The sequence below is a fragment of the Eurytemora carolleeae genome, unplaced genomic scaffold (genome assembly GCF_000591075.1).
Source record: "Eurytemora carolleeae unplaced genomic scaffold, Eaff_2.0 scaffold307, whole genome shotgun sequence".
NCBI lineage: Eukaryota > Metazoa > Arthropoda > Copepoda > Calanoida > Temoridae > Eurytemora > Eurytemora carolleeae.
This window is the reverse complement of record NW_019396268.1, coordinates 176,576-202,726: the sequence shown is the minus strand read 5'-3', so window position 1 is coordinate 202,726 and position 26,151 is coordinate 176,576. Positions and strand designations below refer to the sequence as shown.

The 26,151-nt window shown below is 32.9% G+C and overlaps 1 protein-coding gene and 1 long non-coding RNA gene across 2 annotated transcripts; one reads left to right on the top strand and one right to left on the bottom strand.

The window, feature by feature from the left end:
* Positions 1-3,077: 3,077 nt before the first annotated feature.
* LOC111699775 (uncharacterized) lies at positions 3,078-5,454 on the bottom strand. The gene is made up of 4 exons (XR_002764813.1): positions 5,313-5,454; positions 4,283-4,335; positions 3,867-3,960; positions 3,078-3,234 (listed from the first exon to the last, which is right to left on the bottom strand). It is a non-coding gene; the product is annotated as an uncharacterized LOC111699775 (long non-coding RNA).
* A 3,359-nt stretch (positions 5,455-8,813) lies between these two features.
* LOC111699768 (uncharacterized) lies at positions 8,814-25,236 on the top strand. Its single transcript, XM_023470502.1, has 11 exons — positions 8,814-8,899; positions 13,562-13,650; positions 15,147-15,196; positions 17,322-17,395; positions 18,445-18,479; positions 18,985-19,000; positions 20,453-20,530; positions 21,501-21,554; positions 22,232-22,342; positions 24,384-24,485; positions 25,122-25,236. Exons 1-11 carry the CDS (start codon positions 8,891-8,893, stop codon positions 25,200-25,202), a joined length of 699 nt encoding a protein of 232 aa, XP_023326270.1. The 5' UTR covers positions 8,814-8,890; the 3' UTR covers positions 25,203-25,236.
* The last annotated feature ends 915 nt before the right edge of the window (positions 25,237-26,151 follow it).

Sequence of the window (26,151 nt, the reverse complement as noted above, 5' to 3'; positions counted from 1 at the left end):
AAATGTTATAGAACTACTAAATGTTATAAAACCACTAAACGTTATAAAATCACTTTATGTTATAATAACACTACATGATATAAAACCATTTAATATGTTATAAAACCACGGCATGCTATAAAGTCACTAAATGGTATAAAACCATTACAGTTACAGTTTAAGTAAAGTGTTATGTTAAAATTGTTAAAAATAAAAATCAAGAATTATTAATTAGCATTGTTTAAACTAATTTTGATATATTATCTGTTAAAAAACATCCGCCCCCCTCCCCCCACACTAAACCTGCGAGTAACTATCTATCTTCCTATCCCGCTAAATTCCCACTAAATATGTTTTACGACGTTAAATATTTGAAATTTGACAAAATCTTTTTTATTTTGAATTTTGTCTTGAAAATTTTATTTTAACAAGAAACGCAACAAAATCAAAAGAATATTTTGGCTTTATTTATGAAACTAGCAACAGAAATATCCGGCGTTGCCAATGCCCGCCATTTATTTTTATTTTTGTGGCTGTTCATCGTGCAGTTGTCCACCTTGAGTCTTGATAAATTTCAAAAAAATATATCTTGTCTAAATGTTGGCAGATACAGATACATTGGTGTTGTCGGATGGCTGCAAGATTCTCAATAATGAACAGATTAACAACGGGATAACCCTCTACTCAAAACCGATAATGCAGAGAAACTCTTTATTTCCTAAAAAATGAAATGGATATAAATTATTACAATGATTTATGAATTTTTATAATGGAAAGATTCTTACAATCTAATTAAGGATCTGAAGGTTAAAACCGTCAGAGAGTCCTAAGACGTTTTTTTTATATTTATACTTCTGAAAAGAATGACAATTAATTATTAACGAACTTCACTAATTCTTTATATGAAAATATTCTTTGCTTAACTTTTGAAATGGGTTCACAATAATAAAAGTATTTAGACTCCATTACCGGAGAACAAAGAAAACGGGGCTAAAATTATTTGGTTTGGTGTCTCCGAGAGGGGATTTTAAGTTAAAGACGACATTACACGGATGGACGGAGAGATCTTATAGTTAATGGTTGACACTGGCCCCAGGCAGGGTTCGAGGATGTTAGGGTAACATACGAGAATTAAGAGGAAAACCATTAACAATATACTGAAACATGTAGTTTGAATGATTGATGGAGTTTTTGGTTCCCCTCCTGGTTCTATTCCTGTTTCCTTGGTTCTTCTCCGGATTTTTAACAGGAAGATCTGGTTTCCCACCTGTTTCTTTTCCAGATTGCCAGGTTGACCTCTTGAATTTTCTGGCACGATTGGAGGAAGGGTCGAGAGGCTCCACCCAGGTGACTATGTTGGAGCGGACAGATCCGTACACCATGTATCCCTGGGTCAGGTTGCTCCGGTACAGGGCCATTCCCTTTGAGTCATGCTCAATCTCTGAAGGAAAGAATAAATTGTTGTCGCCGCCAAGTAGAACTTCTTCCTGGCCTGTATGCTGCGAGGTCAAGGTCCCCATGAACGACCTCCACTTGTGAGGGACTGAAAGTGAAAATCCAGAACTGTTGTTGAGGTCGTCCTCTATCGTCGTTAGCTTCAGGGTTTTCCCGAATAGCTTCAGCTTGACCTCAGTGGTGAGGATAACTCTTGCTTTCCCCAAGTAGGTCAGCACTTCGAGGGTCCAAAAGAGTACATGCATTGGGGTATGGTCGAAAGAGTTGACCTGGAGATGAGGCTGAGTTGACAGCCGGTGTCATACTGGATTCCTAACTTCGTCCCACCCAGGTTTCGACCAAGGGAACAGACTGGTTGGCGCTGACCTTGGAGACATAGATGAAGGGGGCCTGGTTGTTGTGCATGCAAGCCTTTTTATGCATGGGGATTCCTTTTTCGAGGCAACCCTTGGGACACACTTTGGACACACCACTGTTGTAGGTAGTCTTGCACTTGTAACCGACGCTGTGAGCCTGGGTACATGTAAAACAGAGGCCCTTATCGGCGATCAATTTGAGGATTTCAGGTGAGCTCAGTTTGACAGTACCACAGGCGCTGGTGAGGGAATAATGGTTAGCTTCAAAACCCTTGATTGAACACATGGCGCAGGGCCTCAGAGGACAGTGGTGCTGTGGGCCAGAAAACCTTGGAGGCTGAGGATTAGGTTTGGAGGTTCCTTGTCTGACTACATTGACTCCTACGCTTAGGGGCGAGGTCAAGGTCATAGAGATAAGGAGTGGATCAATAATTCTTCTCCAATTCTTCTACGAATTGGGCTAGGAATAAGAACGTGGCCGGAGGTCGGACATTGTCCAGACACTGTTTGCAGAATTTGGAGAACTGATTGTTGAAAGATGGCCTCACTTCCATCTGCAGGCTTTTCATATTGTTCTGCACCAGAGACTGGGTGAGGGCAACGCTGTGAAGGTTCTCCTTGTTGTGGAAGTTCTCCATGATGATCAGGTTGGCCTGTAGGGTTTTAATCTTGGGAGAGAGGTCTTCAGCGACCTCCTGGACTGACTCGTAACGAGGGAGGAGGTTAAATGTTTGATTGACATCTCTCCCGAAAACATCTATGCTTCCGAACTCTTCGATCAGCTTGACCTTGAAGGTGGGCCAGTCAATGATGTTGTTGAAAGGTCCTCATTTAGCAAGAAGGATGACATGTTGAGTGAGAGCCACTTTGACAACATCTTCAGCTTGGGTCAGATTGAACCTGTTCAAGATGGTCGGCAGCCAGGGACAGAAGTCTGCAGATTTGCCACTCCAGGTAGGTGTATCAAGTTTAGGAGGTTTGAAACTGGCACGAGGTTGTTGATTGTGCTGAGAAGAAGGGGGGAGGCAGGTTTGGTGGTGGATGAGGAGTAGTGGATGGTGAGGAGGTCCGAGGTGGTCTTGGAGGCGGTGTTAAGGTCGGAGCAGTCATACTTAAGGAATTCGAGGTTAGATTCGCATGTTTTCTGGAGCAGTTTCTTGGTGCTTTCCAATACTTCAATGTCATTCTGTTGAATCGATGTGCGGAGTTGGTGAGTAAAGAGTAGGATGAGGTGATTAGGGGGGGGTTGANTTATAAGGATTATACACAAAGTAGTATACTAGATCCTATATACATTGTTTTATTTTCGAATAAGTTTAAGCATGGAATTGATTATTGAACAGGGAGAAATTTCTCGATAGACTTTTCAGTTTTTTGACTTTGAGTGTAAAAGTTTCCAAAAGCTCCTTTTAGCCAGGATATCTCTAGGGTTTCAGTTCTCTCCCTGAAATAAAGCAATTAATATCATATAATTTTTTGTCAAAAACAGTAACAGTACACATAGGAACTGAGTTTTTGCAACAAAGTATTAATATTCAATCTATCATATTTTCGATTCAATGTCAAACACCTGAAATATAACAAACTATGAATTCTGTTATATTAAATTATAAAAAATTAAAATACTTTCATAGGTTTCCACCATCAGATTACACAAATATAGGGATATAAAACTTTGGGGTTTGTTGCAAAGACTCATTTTCTTCATAAGTTTTTGTGTTAATATTAAAACTATTATGAGAAGAACTTAAATTAATTTTTTATTATTTTAACAAAAGCTTTAATGAAAATTGTTTACATTATTATTTTACAGGTAAGAGAATTTTAATCTATGTAGCATTGGTTGTCATTCATTTTATTTTGATTCGGATCCGGATCCTGGATCCAGGTTATTTATTTGAAATGTCCTTAATTTATTTAACAAAAACAATATCAAAAATTTGTTTTCTTATTATTTGTGCTTTATGTTATGTAAAAGTTGAGGAACCATTAAGATATGGATCCAGGAAGCGAAAATATTGGGGATCCAACGGATCCCGATCATAATCACTGCAGAAGTGCCTAAATAGAACTCACATTTCTGTAAAACTTGATGTCCTTTCTAACATTTGCCAGCCTCTGATACTCTTCATCGTCAAAATCTACTTTGTTTCCGAGCATTACAACACTCCTAGTTAAAAAAATATTGAGATAAGTAACTTGAATATTTATATATATTCAAAGTTTGATTAAATACATGCAAGCTATACTTAAGAAATGAACGTTCAAAACAATGACGGAATTAATAATTTACCTTCAAATCAATACACAGTGTTAAAGCATAAAATTTAACTTTAACACAAAACACATTAAGCTTAGTAATTAAACAAAGATACAAGTTTAAGCTGGTATAGAATCATCATTGCATTCTTATTTTCTTGGTGGTAATTAACATGCGATGTATTAAATATTGTTTGGATGACAGAACTTGATAAATATTTATAGAAACATACCCTCTTGGCAGGACATCAGGTAAAAACCAACAGTTGCTGCAGACATATTTCCCCTAAAAAAAATAAAATAATATATATTTTTTTATTTAATATAAAAAATGTAAAAAAATAATGTTATTTTTGACTAACTTTAATAATATCATATTTAGTGCTGTACATTTTACATTTGTAAGTAGGATATTGCATGAACCATAATAATAATGATCACTGCAAACCAACATGTGCATGCTCCTGCATGTCTCACGCTGAAATTGATAAGAGTTTTGCCAATAACTCCTTAAAGTTAGAGTTAAATTTATGAAATGTATATGACTTAAAAAAAATTAAAGGAATTGAGTCTTTGCCACAAACTCTGCTTTTCTAAACCTTATATCTTTGGATTCCAATGTCGTAGACCTTAGATATTTCAAACTATGAATTCTGTTAGATCAAATAATAAAAGTTTGAAATATCAAGGATTTACGACATTGGGTTCCAAAGATTTAGGGGTTATAAATTCAGAGTTTGTGAGAAAGACTCAATTCCTTTGTTAATGTAAAACTAAATGCCAAGGTGATGTTAAGTAAACAATACTAATCTCTAACATGAACATTAATTATCTCAAGCTTGAACCATCTTTACCTTCAACCATTTTTATCTGTAACCTGACCTGTACTCATCGCTAACCGTACTTATCTATAACATTAACCATACTCATTTGTAACCTGAACCATATTTATGCTTTCCTGAGCACTGATCATGTGTAACATCAACCATACTGATCTCTACAAGAAGCCCTACTCATCCTTACGTTGGAAACATACTAATGTGTATTCTAGAGCATAATCATGAGCCGTTCTCATTTGTAAAGTTAACCCTATATTTGTTCAAATTTAACCTACTTACTGTGAGCTTAACAATACACGATCATCCAATGTTCCTTTATTGATATGTAAGTATCGAAAACGTTATGTTTAAATAAATTGTTATTTTTTGATTGGCAAAATATTCAGTTATTTAACGAAAAAATTTTCTTAAAGAGCATATTTACCTTCCGGTTGTTGGAAGCTAACAAAATGCCCCAGCGATGGATCATCCTTTCGCATATTCTGCAGGTTCTCTGTAAGAACAATTATTAACATACACATTATCATTGTTTACAGGCAGTATAAAAAATGTGTAAATAAAACCTATGAAAATGTTCGGTAATTACTTAGGACTTTAATGATGCATACAATCATTACGAGGTATTTGAGAAATAATGCTGTATTATATATTACTAGCCTTAGAGGGCGCTTCGCGCCCATCTTCTAAATTAATTGTGAACATGTTCTCTTTGTATACATCGTAAAACAAAACAAAAATAATTCGCGGATTTTCACAAAAAATTTCGTGGATTTTCAAAATTTTCAAAAATTTAATGAAGATCGAATTTTGATGGAGACAAATATTTGAAATTTTGATCATTCATAAACCTTCCCTGGGGTCCCTAGATGTCCCACAAAAAATTTGGGCCCGATCGGTTCAGCCGTTTTGACGTTTATTGGATACAAACAGACAGACAGACAAGCCAAATTTATATATAGATTTGAACATGAATTAATACCAAAGCTCTCACGCCAAACTAGAGTAAATTTGAGAAAAAAAATGTTTGAAATTCTCATCTGTAACCTGATAAAGGAACTGAATTTTTGCCACGAACTAAAATTTTATAATCCCTATATCTTTGCAACCTAAATGTGTTATCCTTGGAAATTTCAAACTTTGATTAATAGATCTAACATAATTCATAGTTTGAAATTTCTAAGGTCTACGACATTGGGTTGCAAATATAGAATTAGTGTGTGGTAAAAACTCAACTACTTTGCTTTTCTTATCCTTGTTTTCATAAATCAAAATTATGGATCTACGAGGTCACAGAGTCTTACGAGTAATGTTGTATAAAATTCACCCTCCCGTTTACAGTGTTCTTTGACAATAAAAGCAAAATCTTCAAGACTTTTTTTTAATATATCTTATCCAAAAGTTTTTAAATCACAATATTCAACTATATTTTTGTTTCAGGTATCCCGAGTTCACAATATGCCCTCCTTTTAAAAACAAGGATAATAATGAAATAAGAAAGATTTTTATAAAGTTTAAAGGGACTGTAAGCATAATATTTTTATAAAGTTTAAAGGGACTGTAAGCGTAATATTTTTATAAAATTTAAAGAGACTGTAAGCGTAACATTTTTATAAAGTTTAAAGGGACTGTAAGCGTAATATTTTATAAAGTTTAAAGGGACTGTAAGCGTAATATTTTTATAAAGTTTAAAGAGACTGTAAGCGTAATATTTTATAAAGTTTAAAGGTACTGTAAACGTAATATTTTTATAAAGTTTAAGGGGACTGTAAGTGTAATTTCAAACGAACCTTCGTTCAAAGATGGCAACGTTCGATTTACAATGGTACCTTAAACAGATTTTTTTGATTAAGTATGACTTAATTATTAACGTTTTTATAATTTTAAGATTTTCGATTTTGGTTTTTCTACAAAAGTTACTTGACTGCATGGAACACGTATATGGAAAACGTAAATGAATTATCAGAATTAAATGCTTTTAAAATAAGAAAACCGACAATATCGTCCTCTTCAGTATTGTTGAGATAAAGGAGTTAAGGGCATTTCCATATTTGCATGGAGGGTCACTTGAAATTAGAAAGATAGAGAATGTTGCAGGTGCGGCATTTATTCCTCAGCTTGACTAAACAGTCTAAATTTGTACAAAAAAACCACCTACAGAAGCCGCTTCAAATGAGTTGTGGATCAGCCCTATTGGGGAGAGGATGAAGAAATTCTCCAAACTCCCCATGGTGTCATGAAGGACAATCTGAGTCCTGAGAGCAGTCAATCTCAGGGACGGAAATTCAGATAAGCTCAAGCCATGGGTTAGTTAATCAAAGTGGATCTAGATGGCTTTAAAAATACAAGAAGATCTTAGGAAACCCAAACCTGTGACTCTGAATTGAGAAGAATACAGGAAACCTATCACTTAGCACACAGGAAACCCAACCTGTGACTCTGAATGGAGAAGAGTACAGGAAACCTATCACTGAGCATACAGGAAACCCGAACCTGTGACTCTGAATGGAGAAGAGTCCAGGAAACCCATCACTGAGCACACAGGAAACCCAACTTGTGGCTCTGAATGGAGAAGAGTACAGGAAACCTATCACTGAGCACACAGGAAACCCAACCTATGACTATGGATGAAGAAGAGTACAGGAAACCTATCACTGAGCACACAGGAAACCCAATCTGTGACTCTGAATGGAGAAAAGTACAGGAAACCTATCACTGAGCACACAGGAAACCCAACCTGTGACTCTGAATGAAGAAGAGTACAGGAAACCCATTACTGAGCACACAGGAAACCCAACCTGTGACTGTGGATGAAGAAGAGTACAGGAAACCCATTACTGAACACACAGGAAACCCAACCCGTGACTCTGAATGGAGAAGAGTACAGGAAACCCATCACTGAACACACAGGAAACCCAACCCGTGACTCTGAATGGAGAAGAGTACAGGAAACCCATCACTGAACACACAGGAAACCCAACCCGTGACTCTGGATGAAGAAGAGTACAGGAAACCCATTACTGAACACACAGGAAACCCAACCAATGACTGTGGATGAAGAAGAGTACAGGAAACCCAACCTCTGGATTCAAAGAACCTGTAGTAGCAGATATATCTCCATTTACTCTTCGTTTCTTTTATTTATTTCACTTTTAATGGATATCTAATTCTATACTTGATGAGACAACGCTTTATGGATACTCTTGTAAATCGGGCATTGACATCTTTGCCATGGAGGATCACACTCACTTAAACATTAGACTTATGTTAAGTGACACTCCCTTGACAAGTCCCTTGACAAGTTGAAATCAATTTCAAGTACCTGACTAACATTGAAGCAGCTAGAGCACTGCGCACAGTAATACCAAGGAGTATGAAATAAAAGGGAGATACAACTGACGCAGACCACCCTACTCTTATGCATGCTTTGCAGACGGGTACTCCATTTGTATGAGAAATGTTCAAAATAGGTTATTGTATACGCGGTAATTGTACATCAGACAAATATTTCTTATACAAATGGAGTACCCGTCTGCAAAGCATGTACAGAGCGTCCCATATCATATTAGATTATCTCCAAGCTTTAACGCCAAAATACACACATAATACTCGAAAAACCTAGTATTTTCTGCAAGAAAACTTTTATAAAAAACCTTTTACGTTTTTTAAAAATGCTTCATTGTTTTAAAATTTTCTGATTGGTCCCTATAATCGCAATTTTGAGCTATACTCGATCTAATATGATGTGGGTCACCCTGTATAATCATATGGTAGGGCGGCCGCGTCAGTTATATCTTCTTAATATTTCATACTCCTTGAGTAGTTCACATACAGAGACTATATAAGGCAAAACGGGACGCTAATCACTTAAGTGAATTTGCGACTAATTAATTAATATCAGGGGCATCTACATGGGACCCCCCCCCCCTATTAACCTATTTCCTGTATACGCCCCTGATTATTATGATTTAGGAAACTGGGTCTGCTAATCTCACTGACCTCGAAATGAAAAGGGTAATAAATTTCTCAATAATATCTTTTAAATATAAAAATGAAAAAATAGGATCGCTTAGGTTTAATGTTTATGTGATTTAATTGATAAATTATATCTTGTAGATTTTAAAAATCTTTATTCATAAACTTCTAACTTTTTATTACTTTTTATTTAACTGTCACAAAAAAGGTTTTAACCAAATTTTTAAAAGTTTTACACATTTATCATCATATTAAGGACAAAACTTTTAAAATCCAAAATATTTCTTAATTAATTTTAGCACAAACAGAAAACGTAAAATATTTTTTAATTATTAAAAAGTTTTTGGTTCATTAACTTCTCCGCTATTGTCTAATTTTCACCAAATTAATTTAAAACTATGTCTTAAATCTCTCAAGCGAGGTTTTTTTTAAAACATAAAGAAATTTTACACTGTTCATTGTCCCGCGATCAAAAGACTATTTTTTAAGTTAACTTACAAACCCGTGAGGAATGGCTATTAGAATGAATGTATCTCTACTTTCAGAACAATCGGACTACACCCTTAGGTTTATCATTGAATCCCTCGGGGGTTTAAATTTCAATTGATTTAATTTTCTATGAGAGTATATCTAGATATGCTATAAGGTCAAAAAGGAATTAAGTCTTTTTCACAAAACTCAATTTTTTCTAATCCCTAAATTTTTGCAACTTGATAGTGTAGACTTTATGTTTTAAACTGAGATTATTTGATCTAACAAAATTCATTGTTAGAAATATCAAAAATTCATGACATTGGGTTAAAAAGAAAATCAGAGTTTGTGGCAAACACTCAATTCCTTTAATTCCTTAATACGGACGTGTGTATGAATTTCCAAAACATATCATTTATTCAGAAATATTGTTTTTATCACAAACACTTGAGAAAATTGAAAACGGATATTTACATTTTTTTCTATTTTCTTCTTGTTTTATATAAAAAAATGTACAGGGTGACCTACTTATCGCAACAATCAAGAGAACCCCGTTTTTTTATTTCATATCCAATGACAAATGTGTCTCAAAGAAAGTGGTGTAACTTTTTGTAAATCATAGCTGTTGCATAACAACCTTTAAGTAGTTTCTCAATTGTCATGTTTGGACACCCTGTAGGTGTTTACTGTTTACACTGCATGTAAAATGTAAGTTTACTGGACTATCAGGGCGCTTCGCGCCTATCTTCTATTTTAACTGTTAATTGATGCTGAATCATTCAGCATTTTCTCTTTGATAAAACAATAATACAAAAAGTTGGGGGTTTAGACATTTTTTTCGTGCATTTTCAAAATTTTCAGAAATTCCAAAAATTTTGGAGATACATTTTTGTTATTCTGAGCATCCATAAACCTTCCCAGGAGTCACGTGAGGTTTTACAAATATGTAGCCCCGATCGGTTTAGCCTTTTAGACGTTTATCAGTTACAAACAAACACACAGACGAGCAAAATATATATAAAGATGAACTCCAAGGGAATGTTGAGTTAGCTTTGACTCACCCACCATTTATAGACTAACATGTCCAATTTAAATTTATATCTTGAGGATCTCCGAAATGCCGAATCTAGATGATCTCCAAAATGTCTTGTCTAGATGATCTCCGAAATGTCGTGTCTATTTGATCCCCCAAATATCGTAACTAGATTTTCTCAAAATGCTGTATCTATAAATGATCTCTGAAATGCCATTTCTAGATGATCTCCAAAATATTGTATGTAGTTGATCTCTGAAACTTAGTATCTAGATGATCTCCGAAATGTTGTATCTAGATGATCTCCGAAATGTTGCATCTAGATGATCTCTGAAACTTCGTATCTAGATGATCTCCGAAATGTTGAATCTAGATGATCTCCAAAATATTGTATCTAGATGATCTTCGAAATGTTGTATCTAGATCTCAGAATATATATAATATAGAATAACAGGTGGCAGCATTTGGTTTGGGAAGTGTTGGACTGTGGAGGTTATGCAGTACAATACATAAATGTCCAGATGTTCAGTAATCTTAGGGGGGATTTTGATCCAAACTTTCTCTTGTTATCTTTTTAGCTTTACTTCAATTAATCAAACATGTATTTTCAAAACTGTTTCAAATAGTTTTCTTCCTTTCAAAATGTGAAAAAGAAAACCAAAACAAAATGGAAATAATTGGGGTAACTTTTCCGCCCCCCCCCTCTCCCTCCCTTCGGGCCCGAGCAAGGCCAAACTGTGTAACCTCAAATAATTACCTACAATAAAATACAGAAATGTATTTTTTCACATTTAGATAACAACAGTACTTGGCCAAACACATAAGTAAATGCTTGTTATCTGTGTAACCTCAAATTTTAAGTAATTATCAACCTTACCATGCAAATGTGCACATTAAGGTGCCCAAAGCGCTTGGCCAACAAGCCTGTCCATTCAAATTGTAAACCTTGTTTATCAATTTTTTTAACTCTGTTCTCTCGTAAGTCGTAGTTTCTTTAAACCTCCATGGTCCTTTCTTCTACAAAGGCAATATCAGGGAGGGGGGGGGGGGGGCACAGCCCTTTCTACAAGAAATTACCAAACTTTTAATAGCAAAAAAATAGCAAAATTTGTTCAATTATTTATTTCATTATCTATTTAAAATGGATAATTTGAAATTTATTCATTTTTAAACAGTATTAGCTTAGTACTTTTGTGCCTGATTCCAGAATTGGTTTCTCTGACATAGTTGTAAGCTTTTCTTGAATATTCTTGAAGAGTTAGAGAAAATTTCATCAACTCAAAGCTGTACTTTTCATTTCTGTAGTTAGATAGCTTAATTCTTCTTTTTTGTATTGCTGAATAATTGCGTCAGCAATTAATCCATTTCCTGGAATTTCTTCAAAGCTAGAGGTGTAAAATTTCTTTTACTATTTAACAAAAGTTTTAATGAATTTCTAGTAATACCTGGCTCAGGAGGAAAAGAGCTACTCTGAGGTATATCAGAACTCCTCTGTAAGAGAACAGAACTCATCTAAGGTAGAACAGAACTCCCCTGAGGTAGAACAGAACTCCCCTGAGGTAGAACAGAACTCCCCTAAGGTAGAACAGAACTTCTCTGAGGGAGAGCAGAATTACACCGAGAGGGAACAGTTGAAGTCTGTTCATGACTCAGAAGAATGTATAAAAAATATGAATGAAAAATTAAAATACATTTTTTATACACTTTCATTTTAAACCCTCCTGATGATATTAAGATATTGAAGCACCCTGTGTTCTGTGGAAAAATTCGTTTACGAAACAAATAATTTAGGTCTCTCTATAGGTGCACTATGGATTTATACTACATTAAGGGAAATTGCTAGAATTCAACATATTTTAAGGAATACAACAATATCTTTTAATTTAAAAGTGTTTAGAATTATCCTAACTCCTATGTGCAGGGAGGGCTTTGGGTATTTAGGAAAAGTCAGAAAATTTCAACAGCCTCAGACCAATACATTTTTGAGTTATGTAGAAAAACTACAGGGGGTTTAAGAGCCCCCCCCCCTCCACCCAGCAGGAATAGGGTTAAGCAACATACAGTGATAACCAGAAAACTCAGGAATAGTAAGACAATTTTGAGGATCAAGTTTAACTTTAAAAAGTTCATTAACCATGAAACACAGCATTTGTGTAGTGTAAAAAGACCCATTTTACAAAAAAGTAATTTTTGATGTATCTGGTAAAACTATTTGCTTTGTAACGCGATCAATTACACTTAAGTACTGATATAATGTCGTCTTCCTATTTCATTGTTTTCTGGTTATCACTGTATATAAAAGTTACATTTCGGAAAAGTCATTGATAAGTAAATTTTTTCTCAGAGGTTCAAAAATTAGTTAACTGCTACAAGCAATTTAGGAAGGAGGTTTCTACCTGCCTGCATATCTATATATATATTATCTTTGGTCATACCAATACAGGTGCCACCTGTTATTCTATAGTATATATATTCGAGATCTAGATGATCTCTGAAACTTCGTATCTAGATGATCTCCAAAATGTTGTATCTAGATGATCTCCGAAATGTTGTATCTAGATGATCTCCAAAATATTGTATCTAGATGATATTCAAAATGGTGTATCTAGATGAGCTCCGGAATGGTGTATCTAGATGAGCTCCAAATGTCATATCTAGATTATCTCCAAAATGTCGTATTTAGATGATCTCCAAAATGTCGTATTTAGATGATCTCCAAAATGTCGTATTTAGATGAGCTCCGAAATGTTGTATCATAATGAGCTCCAAAGTGTTGTATCTTGATGATCTCCGAAATATCGTTTCTAGATGATTTTCAAAATGTCATATCTAGATGATCTACAAAATGTCGTATCTTGATGATCTCCGAAATGTTGTTTCTAGATGATATCTGAAATATTGTATCTGAATGATCTCCTAGATTATGTCCGAAATGTCGGACCGAGGAAATCTCAGTAATGGCGTATCTAGAAAATCTCTGAAATGTCATATCTAGATTATCTCTAAAATATCGTATCTAGATGATCTCCGAAATATTTCATCTAGATTATCTAAGAAATGTTGCATTTACATGATCTCCGAAATGTTGCATCTACATGATCTCCAAAATGTCACATCTACATGATCTCCAAAATGTCACATCTACATGATCTCCAAAATGTCATATCTAGATGACCTCTATGAAACGTTGTATCTAGATGATCTCTGAAATGTCGTATTCCCGCGGTGAGATTCTAAAACATTTCTCCCACGAATGGAAGTATGGCGGATTCAACGACAACGCAAGGTATTGACAATTTGTTTATGGGTTTTATACTAATATACGCGAACTCAGTAATTGCAAAATTTAACTAAATATCCATGAATATGCAGGAACAGTTGAAAAGATCTCAATATAATCATTTAATTAAAAATACTAAATATCTGCAGCATTCCATTATCAGGAAGTTAAGAATACAACATTTTATAAATTCTTCCATGTCTCTTTATACAGGGTGTCCCACGAAACATGACAGTTGGTAAATATTTTTGAATGTCGTCTTCCATTCACTGTATTATATAGTAAAGGCTTTATGTAAAAAATCTTTTGCTCAAATATATTTTACTTTAAAATTGATTTTACGATAACATGACAAAATAATATTTTTGATATTGTCTTTGGTATTAAACAATTTATGGAAGAAGACATTCTAAACTATTTACCAACTGTCATGTTTTGTGGGAAACCTTGTATTTTAACTTAGCTGTACTTTACAAGGGATGTAAACGTATTTTACAATTGATCCTTCATTTAGAGAGGTGGACAGCCCGATTTACAGTGGTACCCTTAAAACCTGAATCTAGTTGAGATTTTACTAATTATAGAAAATGTTTAATTCTGGCATTGTTTCTGGAGCAATAAATGAACAAGTCACTTTTGTGTCAAAACCACAAATAAAAATGATAACTTTTCAATAAACAAAACATGGATATCTAATCCATAATACAAGACGTTTAAGGGTACAGTTGTGAATCTGCAATGAAGGGTAACCTGAAAGTTTACATTCCTCAGAATATGTCAAAAGGGGGAGGGGCGTAATTTGCTGGACCGTTTAGCCTCAAAATTTGATTGGGGAACTCGGGAGGCCCACGGGAATGTTCTTAATTTAAAATTTTAAGTTGAGTGGGTTCACTTTAATAGTAATAACTTAGTTTCCCGGTCAAATCGTTCAAGTGCGGATAAACGGCGAGAGTAACTTTTAGTAACTTTGGCAGTGCTGGGTTCCCAAGCTAGTTATTAATATTATTGTTAAAATTAGTTTTGTTATAGTGAAACTATTATTATTATTGATATTATTATTAACACTTATTATTATTATTATCAATATATAAATAATATTGTTATTATTAGCATTGATATATTAATACTATTACTACTAATAATATTAGTATAGTTAAATCTAAATTTAAAGGATCAGTATCAAATATCAACACATCTGTTTAAATTTAAAGGATAAGTATCAAATATCAATACATCTGTCTAAATTTAAAGGATAAGTATCAAATATCAATACATCTCTTTAAATTTAAAGGATAAAAATCAAATATCAACACATCTGTTTAAATTTAGAGGATCAGTATCAAGTATCAATACATCTGTTTAAATTTAAAGGATAAGTATCAAATATCAACACATCTGTTTAAATTTTTAAGGATAAGTATCAAATATCAACACATCTGTTTAAATTTAAAGGATAAGTATCAAATATCAACACATCTGTTTAAATCCGTCAATTTGTTTAGGAATAATCCCAATTTATGGAAAACTACTGTACCACATCCTAGAGCATCAGGTTTAACTTTTAGAAAAATAATAAAAAAGGAATATTTAAAGAAAAGAGTAAATATATGGATTTATACGATGCACATGGTTAATCTACAGTGGTCGTCGAACACATCAATACAATAAAGAATACTTTTTATTTCAATTCTTATTCCTTCCAAGCTTTTAAGCAGAATGAATATATACACATAAACGTGAAAACAAGTAGACATTGTTAATAAACAGCTTCTCTTTGTTTACTTGTAAAACTTGTAAATTTGTAATTAGAAACAAGGCTTGTAAGAAATCAAAACTTAATGTAGAACAATTATCTTTATTGTATTAATACAGTGATAACCAGAAAAATCAAGTTTATGAAGACGGCTTTTAGACTCAAGCTATATCAGAGTTTTCTGGTTATCACAAAAAAAAAAGTTAGTTTTAGGCAATTATGCAATATGCAGTCAATGCAGCTTGAGTCTTTATCAATTGAGACTAATTGTAAATATCAATTATTCAATATGTTTACATGCTCTGTGATTGTAATTTCAAGTGACCCTCCATGCAAAGATCAAATTTTATTATTTTTATTAGTTAGGCATTTTTACTGCAACCCCGAAAAACAATTTCCACTTTATTGATGAGATAAAGATGTCAAAAATACTAAATGAAAATTTGTTATTGCCATCTTTAGATGGCGGGTCACTTGAAATTTCGCTACCTCACCTAGTCGATCCCTTTAGGACTGCCAAATCATGATTTGTTATTTAACTTCTATAATTGAATTTAATCAATTGGATTTTCCATTGAGTTTTTAATAATCAATACCATGATTTGAATGAATCGAATTTTTCAAGAAATGAATATGTGATATGGAATAAGAGGCCTTTTCAACTTGAAGGATTCTGTTGATAAATTCAATGATATGAACTTTTCCTCGGGAGAACAGAATTTTGTTTGAAAATGATTTTCATATTTTAATATTCCTTACTCATCTTTCGCTTGTTGTACGATACTATTATACCATGGACCACAGAAATTGTGCAGTTTACTTATTTCACATAATAAGTTCATTTTTATGCTTCTGGTAAACTGATTTGCTTTATAATTAAAAGAAATATACATGAGATCAAGGTTATAATGCAAGGAAAGTTATCTCCGAGGTGTACGTACATTTTGTACTGCAGTGTACTGTCTCTGGGCGGTAATGTAAACATAAGACGGATGTCACAGCCTGACATGGGATCCATCTTTCACATAAAAAATCAATGAAATATTCTGGTCATAGGAAACCGTTATGTGAATCATCAAAATTGTCTATCTTGCATCTATTCGTGTTTACAAATTCCGCCCAGGGAGATCTGGTTTCAATATGTGTACGCAGTATACGCACCTGCAATTACCTTTCCTTGCACTATAACCTTGCATGAGATTAAGTTTTAAATTCGTCGTTCTATTTTAAAGTTTCATGTGTTTCACTGTATTTATACTAAAGTGAGAACTAGACAAATCTGGAAGGGGAAGACGACTTCAAGACTCACGAACAATAAACATGAGACACAACAATTGTGCAGTGTAAACAGAGCCAATTAACTTGAAAAGTGATTTAATAAGTTACTAGTTAAAATACACTAGGCTTTGCTGTAATATCGTCTTCCTATTCCACAGTTTTCTAGTTCTCACTGTAGTAACAAAGGTTGTATAAAAAGTTTATTTACTCTCGATTCGCTCAAATGTAGGAAAATGTCGTCTCCTTAGAATAGATAGATAAAATCCTTATTCTAATTATAGAGGTGAGCGTGACGTCATATACGGATCTATGCTACACTGTATTTCCATCCTCCCAAAACTGGAATGCCTTGTAAGGACTCCTGATTTAAAAAGGCAGTTCAGATTGATTTCTCCCTCTAATAGGAAGTTGAGCCCAAACCTCCTGTATTGGTGTACTATAGAAACCTCCTTGCTATACTTCTCTTATGACGCGTTTACTCTTAATTCTTTGAAGCAGAATAAATACAGTGGAAGGAGACGATATTTTTGTACATTTGAGCACATCGAGAGTAAGCATCCCAGAAGCAACCCTTACTACAACCTTGGTATACTTTATATATATTTATCTAGGTACCTGCTATACCTACTCCTATATATTTATCTAGGTACCTGCTATACCTACTCCCCTCCTGGAGAGAATCCTCCTGGAAAATGGACTTCATACAAGATATATCTCCAGGAAAAAGAGAAAATTATAAAAGATTTTTCCAAATTTGGTATTCTTGTTTAAATAATAAATAAAGTTGAATTTTTCAACGTTCGACGTCCTATGAACTCTGGGGTAGAGATGGACATCTGGAGGAGGGAGGCACTGTGAACTCCGGGGTAGAGATGGGCATCGTATTTTGAACGAACGAACATTTTTAAAAATTAACGAACATTTTTTGCAAAAAAGGATGTCGTTCAGAAAAAAAACGAACAATGGATTAACGAAATGGATCGTTCAAAGAAGAAATTATTATTTTAAAAAACACCAAAAAAACGGACTTTTTAGAATCATTCAACCGATCTTGATTGTTCATGAACGATTTTTTTCGTTTTTTTTTTACAAAATTCATGGAGTTGCATTATTCCACTCAAATCCTAAATAATTCTTTTTAAGTTATAAATTTAATCATTGAATTATTACAATCTTTAATGTCAAATTCAATTCGTTGCATGCAGTGATATAACGTTGATAAATGTTATAATATTTTATATATATTTTAAATACGATGTACTTTAAACTTCTTTGCCACTAGGTGTCTTTTCCAAACAAAATCCTTTAAATATTGAGAGTCTAACATTCCTCTTTATATTCCACATTGTATAGGTTCTACCCCACTGTAGTCAGAGGCGTATTCAATGGGGGCTTAACCCCCCCTGGACCAGTCAAATCCATGGTTTTGGGGTTTTTTGGGGCCGGGTTCTAAGCCCCTATCCTAGAAAGCAAAAAATTTGAGTTCCTCCCCCCTGCACAAATAACTGAATAATCAATAATCAACAAATTATAAATATTAATTTAAAATATCCAAGAAAAAAAAATGTTGAAAACGACAATTGCTTAATGGATTAGTTCATTAGATAGATTATAGTTGATTATTAGCCCGGTTCATTAGAAAGATAAATTAGATATTGATAATTCTTCGGGATCTTTAATTTGAATTAATTGACGTATTGACGATAACAATGAATTACGTTCAATTTTTCAAATTACGCGTTTTAGAATTTTTCTCTCTTGATTTTCAGATTCCAGTGGAAATTGATGCAACAAAACCAGCAAGGGAAAAAATAATGCTTTGATTTTTTCATTTGTAAATTAACGTTTTGTTTTGTCTTTTTTGTGTCTGTTTGTTTTGCCTGTTTGTTTTGTCTGTTTGTTTTGTCTGTTTGTTTGGTCTGTTTGTTTTGTCTGTTAGTTTTGTCTGTTTGTTTTGGCTGTTTGTTTTGTCTTTTTTATGTCTGTAATTGTTTTGTTGTTGTTGTTTTGTCTGTTTGTTTTGTCTGTTTGTTTTGTCTGTTGTTTTGTTTGTTTTGTCTGTTGTTTTGTTTGTTTTGTCTGTTTGTTTTGTCTGTTTGTTTTGTCGGTTTTGTCTGTTTGTTTTATTTGTTTGTTTTATCTGTTTGTTTTATCTGTTTGTTTTGTCTGTTTATTTTTGTCTGTTTGGTTTGCTAAAATATCAAATTATTTCACTATAAAATACAAAATGAAATTAAAAATATGATGCAATTGCAAGATTAACCAATGATTGAAATAGCAATATTTGTTGTAACAAACTTTTTTTATAGTGAATCTGACGTTGAGGTAACATTCTTTGTTAAAATATATTTATTAATTCATAAAGAGATATATTCTTCTCTATTTTGTTTATATATTCACCAGAAATGCTGGATATTTATTTGATTTATATCGGTAAATACCAATTACAATTTCGGTAAATATACAAAAGACTAATCCTTTTCCCTAAGTATGGAAAATTTTGCGCATTTATATGGGTTGCTTATTATAATTCAGCTTTTTTCCCAATATTTCAGTTCATAAGACTTTCAGAGAAGAATCGAAGGCAAACAGAGCGTTCAAATAATAGGGTTTCCATTCGCAAAACTTTTGCGCAATTTCTGCGGAACGAAACGCAAAATTTTTCTTTCTTTGCGCATCAGTTTTTTCGCGAAAAAACAACAATTTGCGCAATCATTCGCAAAAGTCTTTTCGCGCAAAATTGCTTTTGCTTTGCTTTTGCGAAACTCTAGTTCTGCGCAATTCCGCAACTAGAGTTTTGGTCATATCCGCAATTTCGTAAAAATCAAGCAGTTGGTGACGGTGTGTGTTTCCTAGAATTCAATTATGAAAAAATCTTGTTTTGGAATGTCTTCCTATTGCAATTGGTCCCTTTTACATAATTGACCAATGACAGTTAAGAAGAGTTCAAATCTCACAATTTTCTCGACAATTTTGGTTTTGGACATGCATATTCCCTAAAAGTGGATTGTTCAGGCATTGGTTTTTTTCTTGCATTATTTTAGATGAGATTAAAAAGATTTCAGAAATTTGATGAAAAAAAATTAAGAATATAATTCATACCTGATTAGGCAAAGCTTTTAAGGGTCACTTGAAATTATTTAATAGGGTTAAAATATTCCGTATGTTAATATTTTTTTTTATGTATGGAATAAATCTTCAGTTGTTTAATTCTAAGCTTAGAATATCAATTTTTGACAATTTGCCTAAAAAGTTCCATTTTGCGGTTTTGCGCAAATTGAGCAAAAAAAATTGCGCAAAACTAAAATTTCGTTTCATGCGCAACTTTAGCAAAAAATATTTCCAGTTTTGCGCAAATTGCGAAAAAAAGAATAGCGCAAAACCGCGCAAAACTCATTGCGTTTCATGCGCAAAAATAGCGCAAAAGTTCGCAAAAAAAATTTTGCGCAAAAAATTTAGCCATTTCGTGGAAACCCTATCAAATACGCTATAGTGTACAATGTGAATACAGCCCAGTTAACATTGTAGATATTCCTCGGAATTTTAGAATATTGTATGTCCAACGCAGTTTAAACCCCCACCACCCTAAAAATGGTCAATTTGGCCTTTCTTATTGGCCATTCTTATTGGCCGCTCTTATTGGCCATTCTTTTTGGCCGTTCTTATTGGCCATTCTTTATGGCCATTCTTACAGGCCATTCTTACTGGCCATTCTTACTGGCAAATCTTATTGGCCATTCTTATTGGACATTCTTATTGGCCATTTTTATTTGTTAGACGGAGAAGAAAAAAAGAGATTTTTTCTCCGATGTTTCCATCTTTCTACACTCAAGCGATTCCTTCCTATACTACAGGGTAAAATTATAAAAAAATGATTTAAAAACTAAAAACTCGAATTAAAAAATCATCTCCATTTTTAAAATAGAAAAAATATGTTTGTTTTTTATAATTTAAAGGGACTGTAAATTCATTTTTATGTGACCCTCTATGTAAAGATGGCAATCCCGATTTACAACGGTACCCTTAAAAGCTTTGACTTATCAATTATAAATTAGATATCCATGTTTTTGTATCTCCAAAATGTTTTTCCTTCATTCGCGTTTTCTCTGCAAAGGGGACTTGAGTTGCGCATTTATTGCTGACGGAAATAATTCGAGTCTGAAAACGATGTTATCTTCCGCTCTTTTAATCAGATAAAGGTTGCAAGGCTAAAACCGTTGTAAATCAGGCATTGCCCTCTTTACATGTAGAGTCACTTAAAATTACACTTACAGTCCCTTTAAAGGGAGTGTTCGCCAAAATGAAAGAGGATATAGACTTACGGCAAAAATAAATTTTCGACGAATTCGTATACAGTTAAGAATTCAAAATATTTTTTTTATGATCTGATAGGTACTTTTGAAAACATTTATTCATGTTTCGAGAATTTTTGATTATGAAGACGACATTATCATTTTTTCCAGGATTGCTCGAAAATACAATGCCAGCGAAATATCATTCTAAAAAAACAAAATCAAAAATATTATGAAATATTAATTCTATATACGAATGCGTCGAAAAATAATCTGTAATATCTGAATAATCTGTAATATCTGAATGATTTGTTTGGAATTAAATTGATTATTTTACGATCCAGCCAAGTTGAATGTTGCAACTTTCTGAATTTGTATGAACACTACGTTCTTCAACATTAGTCGTTTTTAACAATTTTCTCCTTATAGACGCAACAGATAGAAGTATATAAGATTAGTAGTAACCAAAAGCGCTTATTTTTCTCCCAAGCCTATACCCCCTTTCATTTTTCACGAATAGTCCCTTTAATCAGGAAGACGACATGCCTGATATGATACGGATTGAAAACTCTTTACTGAACTATAAGGTAATCAGACTATATGGTGACAAGAAAACTCTTTACTGAACTATAAGGTAATCAGACTATATGGTGACAAGAAAACTCTTTACTAAACTATAAGGTAATCAGACTATATGGTGACAAGAAAACTCTTTACTGAACTATAAGGTAATCAGAATATATGGTGACAAGAAAACTCTTTACTGAACTATAAGGTAATCAGACTATATGGTGACAGAAAAATTTTCTTTTTCCTAAAATTTGTCTTGAGGGTTGTTATTTGCATTAAAGTTGAAACAGATATTGCTAAGAAAGCCCATAGTGCACATTTTCTGAGAAAAAGTATAACAGATCTGAGTTTTTGCCACAAACTCTGATTTTTATATTTATATTTTTGCAATCAAATGTCGTAGACTTTAGAAATAAATTCTTTTATATAAGATAGTATAAGTTTGAAATACCAAAGGTTTACACCATCACGTTTCTAAGATATTGGGATTGTAAATTTGATGTTGAGGCAAGAATTCAATGTTACTAATTACATTTATAATATGTAATATTAAAATCTAGATTTGTCGCATCAGTTTGAAGGGTGGTTGCACAATGTGCAATGCACATTGAACAATTCCATTTCAAACATTTTATTGGTTTTATGACCACATACGATAACATCTTAATCATTATCGTAAAAATGTATTTTTTAGGAGGAGACATCTATCGTGTTTAAACTGAACTATGCAAAGTATCTGAGTAGCGCAGATAGACAGTGTTCAAATTCAGCTGAATATAATTTCAAGGATTGTGTCGACAGCTTGGTAATGTTTTATTACATAATATGGTAATGTTGTATTACATAGCATGGTAATTTTGTATTACATAATATGGTAATTTTTTATTACTGAATGAACAAAAATTTCCATCAAATTTTTTGCCTTATAAAGCTAAAATTGTTTTTTACTTTCTAACAATGTTTTTATAATTCATATTTATAATTTTTATAAATAAAATGGCACGAAGCATAGTTAATAATTTCAATGTTCACCTTTTTTCTCCTTTCTCAATCTGCAGTTACTCTTTTTATCGCCTCCCTTTTCCCGTCCATTTATGGCGCTGCTTCTGAAAGAATGTTTACGAGTCGCTGTCTTTGCGCCATTATAAGACATTGCAGGATCACCCTTTTATTGTATAGATGTACCCTTCTCCGTTTTTTTGCATAATTGTAATTACAGCCTCAATGCTGAACATTCTGTCTACTTGCATTGACAAGGTCATCACTTCTAGCACTTCAAGTTAGTTTCTATTTCTAGCAAGGGAGCAATAGCTTCCTTGCTATGAGCCGAATATTTTTACTTTCCTGTACAAGGAGAGTTGCTATTCAACTAAGAATATTTACTTTTAATTATAAGGTTTACGATAAAATACTCGAGAGAAGGGGGGGGGGACGTCCTTCCTCGCCCAATGAAAATATTTGCAGGGGGACGGGAGCATCTGATAAATTTTGTCAATTTATAAATTATTTATTCTTTGAAAAGAGGGCACATATCCCCCTTCCAACCTTGACAGTGTCCGGGTTTTAGGGGAGGGAGGGGAGTTCTAATTAAGGATAATAACTTTTAATCTCTTCGATTGAAAAAAAATTTCCCAAGGTTCAAAAAGAAAATCTTTATTATTTTTTATTGCATTTTCTTTTTGTACACGTGGTCAACCTTTGTTATCAAATATGTCTAAATAACTTAATTGTACATTTATATAAGATTTCTGCCTAATTTTAAAATTTCATCAAGATTTAATTTCCATGATTAGAGAAAATGAGAAAATCTGCAAAATTGGGTTAATTCGCAATTATTGTTCTAGAGTAAGTGCTTAAGTAAGTTAAAAGCTTATCATATAATTCCCACAAATTTTGAAATCTTCAAATTTTCAAATAAAAACCTGAAGTTATACACAAACTTATTAAGCTTTCTTTGTTCTCTCTCAAATTAGGAACAAAAATACAGCGGATCAATTTTTAACACGTATTTATAGTTCGATAGAGGAAAACTTTATTTTTTTTAAGTAAAAAAAGATTATCTTTGTTTTTCTAATAATATTTTCTATATAATCTATATAATAATACAATATAATATATAATATAATCTAATATTTCTAAATGAGCACAATTTTTAAACTTAAACCAAAAATTATCCATATTTTGTTCAGACATTTTTTTTGAATTTTTGTCTGTCCAATCATTTATCAAATTCCCATTTCAGAGACCAAACGGAAAATCTTTAAAAATTTAATCATTTAAAAAAGTGTACAAAACTAATATAGAATTTTGGATTCAGTATTCACTCTGTTTTTTAACTTTTTGAAGTAGAATGGAAAATTGTTTAATTTGTATTTTTTTTACTCAAAAAGTATTAGTCTGAGGCTGTTAGAATTTTCTGACTTTTCCTAAATTCCCTTAGCCCCCTCTTTAAGCCTAAAACCGGGCTTTTATACTAACTGCCTGAGTCCTCAGACACATTGCTTTGTTAGATTTGATAATTTTTAGCTTTTTGGAAGCTTATGACATAAGGAAATGGAATGCACAAGTTTTCCAAAGAAATTTTTGAAAATTATTTGCATACAATCCGTCAAAAGAAATTTGCCTATTTATAGTTTTTCTTAATTACACTTCAGGTTATTTAAAATTTTGCAAAATATTTTGCAAATTTGAAATGGCACGGTCAAGGGCTTTTCAATAAACTCATATTTTGTAAATTTTTTTACCTTAATTGACCACAATTGACCACAAATGACCTGAAATGACCACATATGACCTGAAATGACCACACATAACTTGAAATGACCTCAAATGACCTCGAAATTTAGTACCTGGAGGATAGAGACTGGCAGGATCCCTGGTACTGGAATATAAACATCAACAAAACCAAATCTACAAATAAAACTCAAGTTTTGGATTATTATTCACAGGTCAAAAACAGGGGGTTCCATAAAACATGATAAAAAAATGTTGCTTATATTTCAATTTTAATTTAATGTTTATGTAATTTAAATGTTCAATACTAAAACTAATTTTTTTTCTCTTGTGCACTGATATAACTTTATTTCGATTGTGAGTTCTGAGGTCGAATTTAAAGAATTTAAGACGCGACTCAATCGGTCTCTGAAATGATTAAAGAAACTGTAAACGCAAGTTAAAGTGTCGGGCATGTCCAATTCACAACGGTACCCTTTAAGGCTTTGTCAGATCAAGTGTGAACTATAGATAAACATCACACTTTCATCATTATTAGATGTATCTTAACGGAACTCTTGTCTTATAAATAACGGTACCCTTGAGACCTAAATCTGATCATTAATTTTAAAGTATTTAATTCTGATAATTTCTTCACTGTTTCTGAAACAAAACATGCTCAACTCACGTTAAAAGAAAGCGTACTAATAAAAATAATCAACTTTCAAAGAGAAGAAGATTGATATCTCTTGCATTATTGATCAGACAAATTATTTAAAGGTACCGTTGTGTAATGTGTATTATGATAAATGGAAAATCACTTTAAATTACGTCTACAATTCCTTTAATTATTCATTATTTTATATTTAAAGGGACACGGTGCTCACAACAACATACAAGACAGACAGTACAAATCTAAGGAAAATATCATTAATTGTTTTCAATGCAGTTAAAGCCAGAACTTATCGAAAGAATTTATAAAATGTCGTCTTGGCAGTTTTACATGGGCTTTGAGAGCTCCATACAATAAATAAACTAAATAGCATTTCAGAAGTTTTGAGTTAAAATGTATTTTCAATTTTTTACACTTTAAGAAATGTAAATCTTCATCTAACAAAATTTGTTGTAGCACTGCCGAAACTTAAAATTTAATAAACTTTATCTAACCAAACCAAACTCGTCCTTTAAGAGAATCAAACTTCAAAATTTGGTTAACGAAATTTTGTTAGGTGCAAATTTGACATTTCTTAGCAAAAAAAATTTGAAACCAAATTTTGCAAAAAGTATTTTAATAATTATCGAAAATTGGTTTTGTACATTTCATTTAAATCGAATTCAAAATTTTTTTGTACATTTTGTAACCCTAGACATGTAGATTTTATAACTGCAACAAGCTTGTTGTAGTCGTTTTCATTTTAAGCTTAAAAGAAGTAATTAATCATTGTGATTTCTGCCATCTTACTTTTTCATTTTCATAATTTCTATCTCTAATGTACGGAAAAGTTCGACTCCTAAGATAGATAAATAAAAACCTAATATCACGTCACTTATTATAGAGGCGATAGTGAATTCATATTAGGTTTTTATCTATCTATCTATCTTAGGAGACGACATTTTCCGTACATTGGAGCGCATCGAGAGTAACCAACCTTATTATACTATCTTGATCTCTTCACAATTTCAATGATTTTGGATCCAAATTTAATGGATAGCAAAATGTAGTTGAACTGTGAAGACTAAGTTGAACCATTTCTATTAACTTGAACCAGTTAAAGGGGTTCAACGACTTCTCTAAAGCTCCTGTTCAAGCTAAAGTTAAGATGTTTGGTCATATCTTTTACCCGGGAACTATAACCTAATGCAGGTTCAAATTTGAACCAACGCCGATTGAAAGTTAAAATG